We start from the raw sequence: 18,740 nt of genomic DNA, 5'->3' as shown, positions 1-18,740 counted from the left end.
CAAATGGCAATTAGTTTCTAGAGCTTGCTGCACTTTGTGCAAAGTCAACGAACCTCCCCTTACAATGAGCATACAATGACAATGAGCCTGCCAAGTAAATAGCTTTCACAGGACAAAATGTCAGCCCTTATCAAGTAACAGCTCTATAACATACTGCTGTTGAGGAATGTATGACTTAACAGTAGTGCACGTTATTATTCCCAATACACTATGAGGTTTTCAATACTCTATTAATACTCAGTGTGGTATGCATTTTTAGTAACCTAATGATTACATGGTTGTGTGGAAATCCGATTGTGCCAGAGGATGTTAAACCTGTGTTTACCAGAGTAGTTTCTCCATTTACTATTTTTTTATTCTGTACTAAAAATTTTTACAAATATGGAGTTTTAATTTGTGTATTTTAAATTCAACTTTAGCAAAAAATGATATTGTTAAATGGAAATTTAATGCTTAAATTACATTATAGATTTCCAGCAGTGGTCACTACAAACGTTTAAGCAGACTGCAATTTACTGCAAGACTTGCTTTAGGGGAAGTGGTATACGAACAGATGAAAACTGGTGTATAGTAACAACTGCAGGTGACGTCAGTCAGCCAAACTAAAAAAGGCACATGCAAACTGAAATTCAAATACTGCTCTTATTTTTAAACCAGAAAGCCTACCAAATAGTCTTGTAATATAATGCATACAAATTAGAACTTGCCTGATCAATCAGAAGCTTTTCAGCTTGGTTCCTGTTAATATTTTTGTTGTACCATCTATAAACAAAGATGCACAATTACACATTACTGCCAAGACCAGCAAAATTGTATTGCAATATGGTTTATAAGAAAATATAACCAGACAGAGAATGGGGAGCTAAAAAGTTCCATAATTAACAAGTGCAAATGAGCGTACAGCCTTCTAAAAAGAGAAGATATCTGTACGCTTCACTCCCATTACAAATCCAAGTTTAAATAAGGGATTTATTCCTAATCTTTAAGCTAGTGGATAGAGGGGGTCATGAAAATTCTGTTCCCTGGGCCAACTGACTCTACAATATTAGGTTGTATATATGTTATAAATCAGGGGTCTCTAAACTGTGGCCCTTTGCTTTCTTTTATCCGTCTCTTGGGGCAATGTTCCATCCTTTGACACCAACAATGGGGCATAATTACGCCCACTGACTCCAAGAAAGGGGCACAATTATTCCCAATGACACCAACAATGGGGCACATTTTTTTCCAATGACACCAAAGATGTGGCACTTTTCCATCCATTGACACCAACAATGTGGCACTATTCCTCCCACTGACCCCAACAAAGGAACACAATTGTTCCCAATGACACCAATGATAGGGTTCTATTCCTCCCACTGACACCAAAGATGAGCATTGTTTGCTGCTTATGCCGGGAAGGGCTGGTGCATCAAAAGGTGCCTCTTTTTAAAGTCATATACTGTAGGCTGCACTGTAAGTTATATTTGAATTAAAAAAAAAAAATAAAAATAAAAAAAATACTGTAAATAAAAAGTGTATGTATAGCCAAACCCTTATTATTATTTCCAATAGAGTAGGGAAGGGTAAAGCATCTATTAGTTTATTTTCTGATGCCTGTGTTCCTTTTGGGGGATTAATTCCAGAGATGCAACAAGAAGCATGGAGAAATCTCTACAAAGTGCTGAGAATTCCCTTTGTTGTCACTGGAACATGTACCCCCATTGGATTTACCTTCACTTCTTGTTCTGGTAAAAAAAAAAAAAGGATTTCCCATTGCTTTCTGTCTAAGTACCCAGGACAACTAGAGAGGATTAATATACCTAGTCCAGGTATCAATAAAGACCTAAGAGGTTCTACCTCCCCCCCCCCCTTATCTTTAAGAAATAGTTTTGGCTATACATACACTTTATTTGCAGACCATGAATATTCCAATCTTTTCCGCCAATCCCTTATTAAACAAAATGTAGTGCCTGTTGATAAACTATATAACCTACTCAAGGAAAGTTTAGCAAAGTTGTTTTAAACTTTGCTAATACTAATGGAAACAGATATGCTTTTTTTTTTAATGCCACCTTGTGCTACTATTTATACTAGTCATTGTTTTATTTCCCAAATGAAATACTGTTACTTACTCATAGGCCAAGAGATTGTCTTCAGTTTGTGTTGCCAAGTAGGCACTTGGAGCATAACCCACATGTCTGAAACAAAATATATAAATATATTATTATGCTTCATGCTCACTGACCTCTATAAGGAAAAGGAGATGATTGCCAATTAGTAAGAGCCATAAATAAACCCAATCCAAATCCATAGCCTTATGGATCTGCAGCAAACTTTTCTCTTAATAACGGTCTTACATGATGACTAGCATGTGTGACCCCCTTTATTAAATAAGCTGTATATGGAAGAGTGCATCACTGCAGTGCTGGCTAGCACAGAAATGTGCATTGATACACTAGTGGCAGTAAGTGCATAGGGAGCATACAGTAGGTATAGTTATGAGTTAAGTAGGGACATTCAGGAGAGGTGGTCAGAGCATCATGGAAATTTAGGGGCCAGGTGCAGTGGTGAGAGTGGGGGTTTGGTGTATAGGTGTAGGGGGGAAGGAGTATAGGGGCCAGCTGTGGTTGGGATGGCGGTGTGGCGTGAAGGCATGGTGGTGGTGGAGTTTCAAGCGTAGTAGTAAGGTCAAGGGGCATGCAAGGGGCATGCACAGTCAGTGGTGGTGGGGTGGGGTGCTGGCTCGGTGGTGTTTTTTTACGTGAGGTGATAAGTTGTACTTATTAACTGTTTTATATAATTACTTTAATTTAAGGGTCCTTTCACGCTGATCAGTTCTTGATGCACTTGTGGTGTTTAAAAAGCAGAACAAAAATGCATGAAAAATATATCCCCTTAAATCCTATGGAGCTCTTCACCCTAATGCATGCGGCGCATGTTTAAAAGTCCCGCATGCTGCATTTGTGGTGCATGTTTAAAAAGCCCACCAAAAATTCAATTTCCTGTTGAAATGAATTGAAAAACACCTCAAAAATGCACCCGGGGTGTGTTTTTTGATGTCTAAGTTTCACAGGTGCATGCTGGGAGTCAGGAATACAGGAAACGCACCTAAAAACGCATTAGAAACAGATTAAAAAATGCAGTAAAAACGCATATGCATTTTTACTGCACTTTTTCAGCAGAGCAGTATGAAAGGGCCCTAAGGTATATGTGATATTTTGCTGCATCAAGATTTTTTTTGTGTAGTAAATAGTCCTGTGTACCTCACTTGTGTTATGCCTGTACGTTGATCGTTCCTTTTATTTCTTATCCTTTAATTTAAAAAATTTAAAAAATCAGACTCAAGATCTCTGTGCCAACAACTAACCAGCGTGCTTGAAATGCTAATGTATTGACCATAATGAGCACACTGATTGTTTGATGATCACAAACAATATTCAGGTTTGTTGCAAACACTGGGAGAAGCATTGGTGGCAAATAAATGGCTCTTCTGCCAACATGTCTGGATTTTTAAAATACCTTTAGATTTTGGTGGCAGTTTGGATGGCTGTTCACCTGGAATTGCACAGAGTTTTCGGATAAGCGTGGGTAAAGTTGATCAGGAAGGGGGCAAACTTTGATGCAGAATTTGACTTTTGGCAAGTATGCTACTTACATTAAACCCATTTTGACCTAAAAATTATATCTTGACATTCCTAAAACCCAAACATGATGAAAAGATTATGCGCTCGTTGGTGTCCACCTACCCATTTTTATCCTGTACTTTCCACCAATTCTGTTGAGAAGTGTCCAGTAACAGATACTCTTCTCCTCTGCAGAGTGCCAGCTCTTCTGGATTTCCTGTTGTGTAATCGTATAATGCCAGTGACCAGCCTGGCTCTAAATTGCTTATCTGGAGATGTGAAAAATTGGTTTAACACAGTAACTATGTTTTTGTATCAGATAAACCTTATCCCAGTGCTAGTGAGGTCCTCTGCAATGCAAAAAAGACTGATCTCCTAAATGAGGCACCAGAAAAAGCTGTCTGTACTCACTACTAGTTATGCTCTGTCCAACCACTGTAGACCAAGTTAGAAAATTAGCTGCACACCAACATCCGTCCAACAGGTTTATTGAAAGACTGCCACCAGGACTAAAACAACGGATGAAGGGGTAACCATTATAGGACCTTTTAATATTCCAAACTCAAACCTGCTAAACTTTAACATGCTGAGGCCCATAGCTTTGATGGGTTACCTTGCTGTCTACTAATGAGGTGGAGTAGGGACTGCCCTGAGCTGCCAAACACAGAAGCGGTTTTACATTTTCATAATAATGCACATCAGATTTTGGTTCTCTCTGCATTGTACAGTATCTAAGAGAGCATGTTTTCCTGCTTACTACCCATTCACCACTATTAAACAGACCTCAAGTTCACTTTAAAGCCCAACTCCACCTTTCAATAAATGGAAAAATAGTGGCCCTGCAATACGCATCTCCTCTATGGGCATGTCCAATGTAGACTCATCGCTTTGGGATACAGCACCATTCCTTTTATGGGTTGTATGATATCCATACCTCCTCAAGTGAACGCAAGCCGTCATGGACATGCCTTTACACCGGCCTAGGCTCACAGTACTTTAAAGTGAGATGCTCCCTGTCATATAATGTACAGTTATAGAGACACTGACTGCATACAGATGAAATATAATGGAGAATAAGCAATGAGGATACATGAAAACACTTACCCTGTTGTCATCTGGAGTGGGAGGCAGAGGTTTCCCTTTAAAAAAGAAAACTGAAAATATCAAAGAATGGTAATGGAAACCTAGAAAAAATGCATTTATTTAAGAATAATATATGAAAGTTCCATGTAGTGCATGAAACTGATGAGCCTCAGGATTAAATGAAGAATGTTGATTTTGTTTTATTAAAAATTAACTTTTAGTATACATTAAAGGAGATCAACTGAATATAAATCATTTTAACAATGCATGTTAATATTTTTTTTTATTTACAACATGCTCAGTCTGTTTAGTTATGCTGTACAATGGTTGTGCCACGCTGGCCATTTTATTCTACTTTATGGCCTTACTCACATGGCATTTAAAAGAGCAATGTATATAGAAGGCTTTTACAAAGAATTGCAGGACTTTCAGAAAGAGTTTTGAAACCTTTAAAGCACCATTTAACTCCAGTATGAGAATATTAAACTTTTTTTGCACTTTTGTAGCGCAACATCATAGGCAGCCTATTCCCTTTTTTTTATTATAGTCCAGGAGCCTAATCCTTATTAGAACATACATACATCATAATAAGCATACTGGCCTTCCATCCTTACAAATAGGTCCGATTGACCTCTTTGTCTCTCCTATTATAAGATTAACAATGATTACAGGTTAATAATTACAGTTTAATCCATCTGACTCCACCCATTTGGTCTAACCCAGAGTACTGCAGTGCACCTGTACCTGTATTTGCATTTCTATGCCATGTTTTGTCAGTACCTTTCATGTGAGTCCTGTCTTTCTTGTGATTCTGTGAGTATGTCCCTTTAAACAAGAGAGTGGGTATAATCGAAATACCTTTAGGAATAGCCCCGTGTGCTTGTTAATAAACAAGCACAAACGGTGTTAAATAGACTATCATAACAGTGACTTTTGCTAATATTAATCACCACTGATTATACCAACCAGGAATAGGTGATGTTAAAGAATGGGATAAAGAACTCTGAACTATCAAGATTTCTATATGAATAAACACTCCCAAAAAGGCATGAGAAGTATAGACAGAGGTGAAGTGTTTATGTTTATGTGCAGGTGAATCATCCCAATCAGAAGGCGAAGGCATGGCCTGGACTTACGATGCTTATGACAACTTGGGCGGAGCTGCCGCAATGAAGATACACATAAAAAGAATGACAGCTCCTAACCACGCCTAGTCCAGATGAAGCTACGCTGATTGGTTAAGCGAAACGCATTGACGTCACAGCGGTCATGTGACGCCGGCCGGACGACACGCCTACTCCCCCATCGTTTACTGTCACGCTGAAGGAGACAAGTGCTGGGGAAAATAGAGTAGACGAGCACCTCTACCAGTTCTACTGCTCCACCGCTATACTGGGGCCACGGCGGATTAATCTTAGAAGTTCCGCGCCCTCCCGGCGATGAGCGAAGACAGCACCACCACACGCAAGCACACAGGACAACATAAATGTGCGGTGATGTGAATCAAGGCATGAATATGGCGATCCATGTATGCTGACCGGTCAGGTGGTAATGTAAATCTCGCCTCTACACCCCCTTCACCCTTCACCTGTCATTCTACCTGCAGATACCTGCCTACCTATGCCTGCTGTTACAATCTATGCCAGCACCAAGGGCTTCCTATGCCCTTTGAAATACGTTTACTATATTGCATTAATCACTTGATGAACTGACAGATGCTCTAACTGTGGGATTGGACTGCCTTATGTGACTGTATAGATGATTTGGCGGATAAAGAGGCCACTGCAGCCATTAGCTGCTGTACGCTGCATTCTGTGAGGGATTCTGGTAAGATCCTCTGAATTTCCTGGCTGGGAATAACTCATTGAACCCAGTCATACTTGGGCGATAGCACCATTTACCCTGCAATATATGTCCATTGAGCCCTAGTTTATCATTGTCATTTATGGCTACATGCCACCCTAGGGGGAGCCCTCACAGTGACACTGGGTACATCCCTGCTTGAATATATTACACTGGGTTTGACCCCTACATCTCCTGCCCACCCTTAGGGTGGTAATGGAGTTTACATTGTGGTGATTGTATTCAGCTTCACTGTGAGCGGTTTAGCCGGCGTCCGGACTGTCTGTGTTGTGGTTGTGTTATGTATGTGTCCCTTGTGTGTTTTTTTTTTTTTTGTTCAGGTTCATGTGACCTTTCCTTTTGTTTGATGTGTATTCACTAACCATAGTGCCCACCAAGGTAGTGCTCTATTGTAGCACCTGGTGGCGCACATTATATGCATGAGCTCATGCCCTGCATGTGGATGCATTTTATGCGTGTTGAAGCAGTATTAAACAATAAATACATTAATATTTTTATATACATACCCGGGTGTTGACTTATTGTTGCCTTAAGTAGACACTTTTTTTGATCCCTGTAGCGATACAGGGGTCGATTCTCCTATTGTATGCTTTGTCCTTTTGGCTATAGCAACATTACCAGACTTTTGGTAAGTTCTTAAAGGGTATATAATTATATTTTTTTTCCCTATCACGGGGTCATGTATACAGTAGAACCTGGTTTTATTTTCTTTCTTATTTCTTATTTTGTTTACATATTCCCTTGAATGGGCTGTCCTCGGCATGACAAATGCGCCAAATTAGCTCATGCACCTTTTTAAGCCTTGCACATTTTTGTAATACGTGCAACAAAATGTGAATCTGCTAGTTGTGTTTAGGGTGTCATTAAGAAAAGATGGCACTGCAAGTGCTATGCACATTTTGGTGCATTTTCAGGAACGTGAAGGTGTGAATGGGGCCTAAATGATAACTGTTATGCCCTGTACACACGGTCGGACATTGATCGGACATTCCGACAACAAAATCCATGGATTTTTTCCGACGGATGTTGGCTCAAACTTGTCTTGCATAAACACAGTCACACAAAGTTGTCGGAAAATCCGATTGTTCTGAACACGGTGACGTAAAACACGTACGTCGGGACTATAAACGGGGCAGTAGCCAATAGCTTTCGTCTCTTAATTTATTCTGAGCATGCGTGGCACTTTGTGCGTCGGATTTGTGTACACACGATGGGAATTTCAGACAACGGATTTTGTTGTCGGAAAATTTTATAGCAAGCTCTCAAACTTTGTGTGTCAGAAATTCCGATGGAAAATGTGTGATGGAGCCTACACACGGTCGGAATTTCCGACAACAAGGTCCTATCACACATTTTCCATCGGAAAATCCGACCGTGTGTACAGGGCATTACAGTTATTAGTGTGCTTATGTTAGTCTCAAATGTCAAGCCATTAAGGGGCTGGTGTCATAACTGATCACCTGTGTAGAATCATGACAACTACGAATCAAACATACATTAGATTTTGAACATCCATATGAAAATTCATTGTTTATTCCATGAATGTACAAAATGTATTCGAAAGTGCTGCAAAATTTAATTTGCATGTAACATTCAATTTTGGTATGAATGTAATTTCCTGAATGAAAACCACACACATTGTTAAAAATATGTGCATTCAAGAAAAATTTTCCATCCCGCTTCTTCGAATATTCTCAACATTGTAGTAAAAAACGACCATCATTTTGATCCCTCTAACAATTATAAAATTCAACAAATGTTTATAAGATGAAAGATTGCAAATTAAATTCCTTGGTTGTGAATGATAAAGTGTTCAATCCTGCTTTAATGAGAGTGCTGACAGTCACCTTAAATAAGCTGCTAGCAGGCTTCAGTAAGATTCAGTACTACTTGAAGTTTGTCAAACGCCTGCTAGGAGCTTGTTTAAATTTACAGTCAGCACTCCCATTAAGATCTGTGTTTAGCATTGCCAAACTGGAAATAGATGGATTACTTACAGCGGAGTTCCACCCAAAAGTGGAACTTCCGCTTATCTGATTCTTCCCCCCCTCCATTTGGCCCCTTTAGGGGGGGAGGGGGAGGCGGGTACCCTTTTTTGACAGGTACCCTGTCCCCACTTCCGTCGGACATCGCTGCGGCGAGGTAGGTCAGAAGTTTGGCCCCCTCCTCCTTCCCCAGTCAGAGAGCGCAGCGTGCTTCATGCATGCGCAGTAGGGACCCGGCTGTGAAGCTGCAAGGCTTCACTACCAAGTTCCCTTACTGGCAATGGCGGCGGCAGCACCTGGCAGCTGATGGAATCATTGCTGGAGTGCCGACATCGCTGGATTCCAGGATAGGTAAGTGTCCTTATATTAAAAGTCAGCAGCTACAATATGTATAGCTGCTGACTTCTATGTTTGGAGAGGGGGGGCGAACACCACTTTAAGGCCTCTTTCACATTGGTGTCAGTTTCAGTTTCTGATCTGCAGTGGAAGGTCAGGGCAGAGCAGCGGATTCTAGGCTTTCAGGAGGTTATCCTGTCGTTCTCCTGAATATGCAGTGTTATATTTTCCAGCTGAATGGGGATTGTTTAGAGAAAGATTGCACCACAAGCTAAGCATTTGGCTCCTAGTTGTGCCATGGCTCTATTGACTTCAATGGGCGAGGTTGACAGGGGGGTCACGCTGAGGTAAGTTTGCCATGGCGTGTGTGTCTAGTCTTCTCTGGCTGCATGTTATGTTTTAGGTGAATGATTTGGATGGGGGGAGTAAAAGAGGTGGCTGAACTGCAGCCGCCCATGTAAAAGAAAGACATCAGAAAAGCTGTAGTACGTGTGAGCAAGACCTAAGTCTAACAGACAGATGACCTGATGGAAGAGAACATTCTCTGTAGAGCAAGAAAGAGGTACTTTAAATTCAAAATAACAATTTGATCTGGTAATGCTCACATGCGCCCTATTCATGCATATGAAGTCTGCAATTTAATGACAGGTCCACTTTACAGCAGCTTTTGAATGTTTTTATGTATGATATGATACACCAGGACCAATAAGATCATGTCAATAAATTTATTGAGAAAAAGCAGCATTCATACAATCTCATAGACTAAGTGCTGCAACAGTAGCTATGTATAAATCAACAGTATGTGCTACAAGGAATGACCAACCAGGTAACATGGAGTTATAATACTGTGATCGAGAAACATATTTTTCACATCTCTTTATACATTTTTTCCAGAACACCATACTTGTAATCATCCCCACACATGTGGAATGTGTTGTGGCAGTCAGGCATGCTATGTGAATGGTTCCTTGGCTGGGGTGGGGTTCCTTGCCTCAGCTCCGGAACAGACAACCATTTGGGGTCCCATCTTCCTCGCTGCCAGCCAATCACAGTGCTTTAGCTGACCTGTGAGTATAGATTTCTTTCTCCCCATGAGGTCTTTCCTCCCCTTAAAGGGGTAGAACATATTAATTAATACTACATATCCATTTGTATTTACAGTTTACTTCTGTACCCAACTCCTGATGAATGACAGATAGCCATGAAATGCTCACTACCTATTCACTGGCCTATATATATCTTTTATACATTCAAAATTCATTGAGTAGTATGTAACCATTAATGTGTATGTGTATCTATCTTACAGCAGTTCTTTTGCATATGGTGTACCAATGCCTGCTAATAGGAAATACCTTGTATTACGCTTTATTAATATTTACTATCTCTCATGTGCTGCCAAGTTGACATATATGTATCCATTATGTTTATGCCATGTGTATGTGCAGATATATGAAAATACTTTTTTACCTGTTTTATATTATTGTTACAAATAAACAATGTTTACCAACCACTCTACCTCCACAAGTCAATTGCCTCATTCAAAGTCCCACATTCCCCTTTTTTAATGTACTTGAACCCGAGATGGAGGTACATATATTGTGCCTTATTTAAAGTCCCAAACCCCCCCCTCTCGATTATATTACATCAAAACATGAAAATGTCATTGTTATGCCCCGTACACACGGTCGGATTTTCCGATGGAAAATGTCCGATCGGAGCGTGTTGTCGTAAATTCCGACCGTGTGTGGGCTCCATCGGACATTTTCCGACACACAAAGTTTGAGAGCAGGATATAAAATTTTCCGACAACAAAATCCGTTGTCGGAAATTCCGATCATGTGTACACAAATCCGATGGACAAAGTGCCACGCATGCTATAATAAATAAATAAATAATAAATAAATTAATAAAATTAATAAATTAATAAAGAGATGAAAGCTATTGGCCACTGCCCGTTTATAGTCCCGACGTACGTGTTACGTCACCGCGTTTAGAACGATCGGATTTTCCGACAACTTTGTGTGACCGTGTGTATGCAAGACAAGTTTGAGCCAACATCCGTCGGAAAAAATCCTAGGATTTTGTTGTCGGAATGTCCGAACAAAGTCCGACCGTGTGTACGCTCTATAATGGAAACCTTTGCATATGGTTAGCATAACAAGATGCATAAAGCCACCCTCCCGATGGTAGAGTTTAATATAAAGGAGAGCTATGGAAGAAACAGGATGAAGAAAGTAAGGAAGGAATGTGAGAAGACCAAGTGGAAAGGGGGGGGGGGGCAAAGAGTGAAATATCTGATGGATGGGGTCCATCCAACCAAACTCAGCTGTCATTTTTGCAAGCCTAATTTCCAAGGAAAGACAAAAGTTCAAGGGAATCAGAAAAGTCAATCCACGAGAACCACAAATCATGGAATTTAGGAGAGCTATCATTGGCCATGGACAGTAACTCTCCTATTTGCATAATGGAGTATAGTTCAGTAACCCACTCTTGAGTGGTTGGTATCATGGAGGATTTACAGTGCTTGGGAATCAGAGCACATCTTGCCATAAGGAGGAATCGAAAACAGACTCTTCTTAATAGTTTTAATCATACCAGGTATCATTGAAAGGAGAGCCACCACCAGCCATGCTCTACCCATTATAAGCTTAGGTGAAAGATGGTGGTCCAGGACAGTCTTATTTTTGGACAGCACCACCATATAAGGAGAGGTGTACCACCTGGCTCGCCGCATCTCCAGCACTGATCTGGCATTGATGGGATATTCTTATGTAGCATGGCCAAGCATCTATAACATCTGGCCAAAATGTTATAATTCCTTTACTGTGCCTGTGAGGCAATTGTGATTTTCAAGGTTAAGAGAAAAGCTTTGTCCCAGTCCTGAATATGTTATATGATTTACATTTTCAGACCACCTATTTTGAAATGTCTTACTGTATACTAAGTCCATTGTCTACATATGAAAATTAATAAAAGTGCATATATCTTGCCTCTTGAAAATTCAAAAGGATCCTTTTACTTTTTTTTTTTTTTTTTACTGCAAACTATGTGTGAGATTTGTTTCATTGTATGACAATAAAAGTACTGTCTAGTGGCTTAGAAGAAATCCTAACCTAAAGCCTGAGATTTTATAAAAAATTCTAGGAATGTCTTTCTACAAAGAAAATGTATCTGGAAGAAAGGAAAGGTTTGTCCTATATAGTTCCAGGTTGTTTCTCCAAACAAAGTGGCTTAATATTATAATATACTGTATATATTTATTCTATTCATTTATGTTGTGCTTTCACGCAGAACATGGCACCAGTCATGGGTTCCTGTCTCAAAAGTAGCACTTACATACCAAAGGGCCAAGCTATATTGAAGACAATTAACATGTACTATGTAAAGCCAAACCTTTTTTTATAGAGTAGGGAATAGTTAATAGTTTCTGCATTTTACTAAGGCACTATTTACATGAATGCACAAGAGGATTCAGCGTTCCATCACCCATCAAATCACTCTCCTGGTGAGGGGTCTTCCGGTTGCATTGGGATTGGGGGAGGGGGCAGTGTAACACATAGAACAGCTGTGCACATTTCTGCAAATGTCTATATAGAATCCAGTTTAGCCCAGTACAGTACTGCAGTCCCATCATTTGGAAGGTACTTTGCAATTGTTAAAAACACCTGACAAGTTTCTCCTTTTAAAAGCCCTAGCATTTCAAGAAGGAGCTTAGGTATTTTTTCAGGGCCCACATTGTATATGGTTGGTGTAAAGAAGATTAACTCAGCTTGTTACAAATACAGAAGTGGTACATCAGATCAGTCCTGTAAATACCATTTCTAGTATTCTAGTATTTCTGCGTATGGCTTCATTTAGAGCTCTATTTCAAACAAGATAACAGCTTGGGCTGGACATACACTTTAAATCTGTGGCCTAATGCAGCCTTTTGCCTGCCTTTAAAGGGCTCTTGGGACACTATTCCTCCCACTGTCACCAATGATGGTACACTATTCCTCCTATTGACATGAATAATAGGGCATTATTCCTTCCACTGACACCAATGAAGGGACTCTAGTCCTTCCTCTAATACCAACAATATGGCATTATTTCTCCCCCCAGTAATTACAGCAATAGGTCATTTTTTACTCTTACTGCTCACCAATAATGGGGGCACTTCCACTGACCAATGGCAGCGAACGTGCCCTCAGTATATGTCCAACCCAAACTTTTTTCTATCTTGAAATAGAATGTGGCCATACACAGTAAAAATGTTATTTACAGGTATGATCTGTCTTCAGTATTTATAACAAGCTGAGCATCGTTAGTTAAACTTAAGCTATATACAATGTGGGCCCTAAAGAAAACCTAAGCTCCTTCTAGAAATGCTAGGGGTTTTAAAAGAAGGAACCTGTCAGGTGTTTTTGACAATGGCCAAATACCTTCTAAATCTTAGGGGGAATTTCTACTCCCATTGGCCACAGGCTGGTACCCTTAGCTCTGAAGGACAGTAAACTGGCCCTTTGTTTAAAAAGCTTGAGGACCCCTGCTTTAGCTAGAAAGTAACACTGATTTTGCAAAGTCACTGTAACCATAAGATTCTGGTAAATATGAAGGAAGCTGAGGCATCGGTGAGCAGGTTCTAATTGTCTGTACCCGTTTTTAGGCACACAAGTATATTGTAAAGTTCTTCTTGTATGGTAGTCACTAGTCAGTAAAAGCAGGAGGAAGTGACATGCGGTTGGAGGTCAACTCGCCACCATTGATATTGATAATGTAGTCTGAAAAAACATCTAAATAGACAAGTAAGCCAGCCAAACATGGATAGAAATGTGTCTGGTTCATCAGGGACCAGCCGAATTTTGATCCATGTATGGGCAAGGTGGTTGCACAGAAGTTAATCTACCGACTGAGAGGGAAAATGGATAGCCGGATTTGGCTCCATAAGAGGAAAATCCCTTTAAATTGTGAATATTTAAAGCCACACAGTGCATCGTTAGATTGATAACAGTACAATTTTTTTTAAACAAATGTCTATGTGAGTCTTTGCCGTCCCATGAAAGTCCATAGTTGCCTCAAAACTTCTGCCCCAATTTTCTTCTTGATAGCAGTACAATAGATACCGACTGGCTGACAATGCTGGCTCTTCCTCTGTATATGTGTTCTGATGTTTGGGACTTTATAGGAGGAGGATGTACTGATTTATTTTAATAAATATACACTGATGTTAGGTTGAATCATACACTCTTATTTAAGCAAAGTGACTAAGTGATACACAGTGAATAATGAAATTCTCCTACATAAGCTGGGCCTGTTTATGTGCATCCTTCTCTCCTTTACAGTCTTCCAAAGTACACTGTTTAAATGGTCTTTCCCAGCAGGGGCGGTTATCTGATGTTGCACACTGTACAACACAAAGCTGAGTGTAATCTGAGACCTGAGTAGAGGGAAAGGACACTCCTTCTTATATAGGCTCACTGGGAAACAGGCACATCTGAGGCTGTCAATCACCTGCTTTGTGCAAGAGGGGGTGGGGCTGTCTCCCAGGATTGCCGGGTGTCAATGAAAATGGTCTGAAGTTCCTTATGAAGATAGAGGAAGGAGAGAGCAGACAGTGCTATTGACTGGGGCAAGTACACACTATGTGAGGACATGCTTTTGTTAATTTTTCATTTCAGAGGTTTACAACCACTTTAGAATGTATTTATATTTGTTTGAGTTCCTGTTTAAAATAGGTGGAGCATTAATAAAATCATCATTACTTGGCAGAGTTTAGTGAACGGTAATCTGTGCTCCATCCAGGAATCTGAAGGTTTCATTTTCAGTTTGAGCTTGAGTGTACCTTTAAAGCAGAGGTTCTTAAATTTTTTAATCTGAGGTAAGTGTATATGTGTACACTCAAAACGGGAGTTGTGAATCATATACTGTTACATCAATCAGCACCTATGAGTTTTGCTTTAGAAAAGGTAACTCCAGTGGTTTAAATGGAATTTCCAGTTCATTAAATTGTATAACATATATGTATATAGTTAATACTAGTTATTTTTTTGTTTATAGCAGGTAAATGGGTAACATATAAACATTTCATATCTACCAATCTTTGCCAGCAAGCTCCAAACAAAATATCTGCATTGTATAGCTTGCTTTGTGATTTTTACCTACAGGTAAGCCTATAATAAGGCCTACCTGTAGGTAAAATGAATATCTCCTAAACGTGCACCGCTTACATTATGTAAAATTATAATTGGATTTATTAAATATATATCACATAGTAACATGGTAGCATAATAGCATGTAAATTACTAATATTGACACAATGATGATAGTAATAAAAACACCAGACTCAAGAATCCATGAACACATAATAGTAATAAAACCATGACACATTGGTAAAGGCCAGTATAGCATATTAAAAGAAATGGTTGGTGACACTCTTGATTTAATGATCATAATAGCATCTATATAGCATCTCTATGGATAACCTCCAATCTTCAGGAGCAGATGCAATATTGAAGATTGGAGGTTATCCATCAAACGCGTCAGGCTATATAGATGCTACTATAATTATTAAATCAAGTGTGTCACCAACCATTTCTTTTAATATGCTATACTGGCCTTTACCAATGTGTCATGATTTTGTTACTATTATGTGTGCATGGATTCTTGAGTCTGGTGTTTTTATTACTATCATCATTGTGTCAATATTATTAATTTACATGCTATTATGCTACCATGTGATATATATTTAATAACTCCAATTATTATTTTTACATAATGTGTTTATGTTATGCTATTGTATATATGAGATGACATAATGTTATTAGGTTATCCTTTACTTTATACCCGCCAGCCACTTCATGTTCATGTTGCCAATTTAATTGCATACTTCATATAAAGTCCCAAACCTTCTTCCCATGCTAATAGCAATTAAGGATGGAGGCATCTGACGTTCTATGTCTTGGCCTCACACAAAGTCCCAAACCTCTTACCTTTACAAAAGGAGCAAGGTTCAGGAAAACAAAACGAGTACAGAACTCTGGAGTGCATATCACACAGGGCTCAGGAGTGCGTATCACAAAGGGTGCAGGAGTGGGTAACACAGACCAGTGTATAACCAAAAATTAATTTTCTCCCAACCCCCCCAGTGCAGAGCTCTCCTCCCTGAGCTTTCCACACAGTACAGAACCCCCCACACACAGTACAGAGCCCTCCACACACTATACAGAGGTCCCCATACATAGTACAAAGCCTTCCAAACACAATACAGAGGCCCCTCACAGCTCAGAGCCCCTCCACAGTACAGAGCCTCCTCACACAACACTGAGCCTCATCCGCACAAAACGGAGCTCCCCCCACAGTACACATCCCCCCAAGAGTAAAGACCTGTCACAGTAAAGCCCCCCCCCCCCCAATACAGCTGCTCTCTGGTTACTGAATGTAGCTCAAACTAAATCCAAGGCAAAATTATTTTAGAAAATAGGGCCAGCAAAGAATGGATTTGACCTAATTAATAATATAATATTGTAAAATCATAGGCCGGGCAAACAAAGGGAAAGCTTGGATCTATAGGTTGGTTGGGTAGGTGATATCATTGCTCAGTGCTTGATGACATCATAATTTACAGTGGAATATTGTAAAACCAAAGACCACATTATCTGTATATTTTAGCATTGTAGCCTCTGTTCGGTGATTTGCTGCACCTTTCATTGGGGCTGGATTAGTCTCCTACTAACTTTGAACCTTTCTGCTCAATTTTGCCCATTTCTATATGTGTCCAAATGTTGTCTGACAGTAGGACCCACAAAGATAGCAGTGTGTGTCTTCCACACAAAAATGTACGGAAGTGTGTGTGTGTGTAAAAAAACTTTGGCTGAAACAAATCCCAGGAATATGGAATGAAGTTTCTCATCTCATTTTTCCCCGATATTGTCCGAAGCTGCCCTCAATTCCCTTTGCTCCCATAATGTTGCAGGCACTCTCTGCATGCGCTGCCATCTCCATATTATGAATAGCTCAGCACAGGTTTTTACTAACTACCCATGACCACCAGGCTGTTGTTCTCAGTACAGACTCATGTGCAGGTGCCAATGTGACTTGCGCATAAACCATCTTTATGCATTTGAAGTTAATGATTGTTTTTTTTACACATATTGTCACAAATGCTCATATGTAATATGATTATTTGAGCAGCATAGTGGCTACGACATTAGCACACTTGTATCCCTGGCTCCTTTGTTTAAATCCCACCTGGGACACTCTCTGCATGGAGTTTGCATTTTCTCTCAGTGTCTGCAAGGATTTCCTATAACCTTTCCAAAAACACACTAGCACCGTGAAAGAAACTGAATTCTATTTTGTATGCTTTGCTTATGTACTGCAGAATGCACTCATTGCGCACACAGCACCAATAATATTTTGCTTACGTATTTGCATTCTTTTGAGCCCTGATAAGATTTTAGACTGCTTATGTTAGGCCCCTTGTTACCATAAAAGCACAATTGTAATATTATTGTGATACCTACGTAAACATGGGTATATAAAAAAAAAACTTCAACTGCGCTGAATAAACAGAACAGTGATTTGGAAAGATGCTGAGCATCTTTTTGTGTCTGTTATCTACTACAGTGGTTATTATTCATTTAGAATCACCAAACAATATGAGGATATGAGTTGCCTAAACAGCACGTTCATTGGCTTCCTCCCACAATTACCCTTGTGTGATAGGAACATTCAAATGTGAATCTGAGGGGTAAAGGAAATTAAATGAAAGGTATATACTCTGTAAAATGCTACATCATGTACTGTACTGTATATAAACAGTAGCTCACAAAAGTGAGTACACCCCATCACATTTTTGTAAATAATTTATTATATCTTTTCATGTGACAACACTGAAGAAATGACACTTTGCTACAATGTAAAGTAGTGAGTGTACAGCTTGTATAACAGTGTAAATTTGCTGTCCCCTCAAAATAACTCAACACACAGCCATTAATGTCTAAAGGGCTGGCAACAAAAGTGAGTACAATATCTAAGTGAAAATGTCCAAATTGGGCCCAATCAGCCATTTTCCCTCCCCAGTCTCATGTGACTCGTTAGTGTTACAAGGTCTCAGGTGTGAATGGGGAGCAGGTGTGTAAAATCTGGTGTTATTGCTCTCACTCTCTCATACTGGTCACTGGAAGTTCAACATGGCACCTCATGGCAAAGAACTCTCTGAGGATCTGTTCTTCTACATAAAGATGGCCAAGGCTATAAGAAGATTGCCAAGACCCTGAAACTGAGCTGCAGCACAGTGGTTTAACAGGACAAGTTCCACTCAGAACAGGCCTCGCGATAGTCGACCAAAGAAGTTGAATGCACGTGCTCAGTGTCATATCCAGAGGTTGTGTTTGGGAAATAGACATGTCAGTGCTGCCAGCATTGCTGCAGAGGTTTAAGGGGGGGAGGGGGGTTCAGCCTGTCAGTGTTCAGACCATATGCCAAACAATGCATCAAAGTGGTCTGCATGGCTGTCGTCCCAAAAGCAAGCCTCTTCTAAAGATGATGCACAAGAAAGCCCGCAAACAGTTTGCTCAAGACAAGCAGACTAAGAACATGGATTACTGTCCTATGGTCTGATGAGACCAAGATAAACTTATTTGGTTCAGATGGTGTCAAGCGTGTGTGGCGGCAACCAGGTGAGGAGTACAAAGACAAGTGTGTCTTGCCTACAGTCAAGCATGGTGGTGGGAGTTTCAAGGTCTGGGGCTGCATGAGTGCTGCCGGAAATGGGGAGCTACAGTTTATTGAGGGAACCATGAATGCCAACATGTACTGTGACATACTGAAGCAGAGCATGATCCCCTCCCTTCGGAGTCTGGGCCGCAGGGCAGTATTCCAACATGAT

The 18,740-nt window shown here is 40.0% G+C and overlaps 1 protein-coding gene across 1 annotated transcript in view; it reads right to left on the bottom strand.

Annotated features, from left to right (window-relative positions):
- Positions 1 to 18,740, bottom strand: part of ITK (IL2 inducible T cell kinase) — a 79,710-nt gene that overhangs the window by 27,678 nt on the left and 33,292 nt on the right. Inside the window, exons 5-8 of the mRNA XM_073621166.1 lie at positions 4,710 to 4,744; positions 3,729 to 3,874; positions 2,115 to 2,180; positions 708 to 762 (exon numbers count right to left, since the gene is read on the bottom strand). Of these exons, the coding sequence (XP_073477267.1) occupies positions 708 to 762; positions 2,115 to 2,180; positions 3,729 to 3,874; positions 4,710 to 4,744 (302 nt within the window). The remainder of the gene's footprint in view (positions 1 to 707; positions 763 to 2,114; positions 2,181 to 3,728; positions 3,875 to 4,709; positions 4,745 to 18,740) is intronic.

The sequence above is a fragment of the Aquarana catesbeiana genome, linkage group LG03 (genome assembly GCF_042186555.1).
Source record: "Aquarana catesbeiana isolate 2022-GZ linkage group LG03, ASM4218655v1, whole genome shotgun sequence".
Classification (NCBI taxonomy): Eukaryota; Metazoa; Chordata; class Amphibia; order Anura; family Ranidae; genus Aquarana; species Aquarana catesbeiana.
This window is presented reverse-complemented; position numbering and strand designations above follow the sequence as displayed.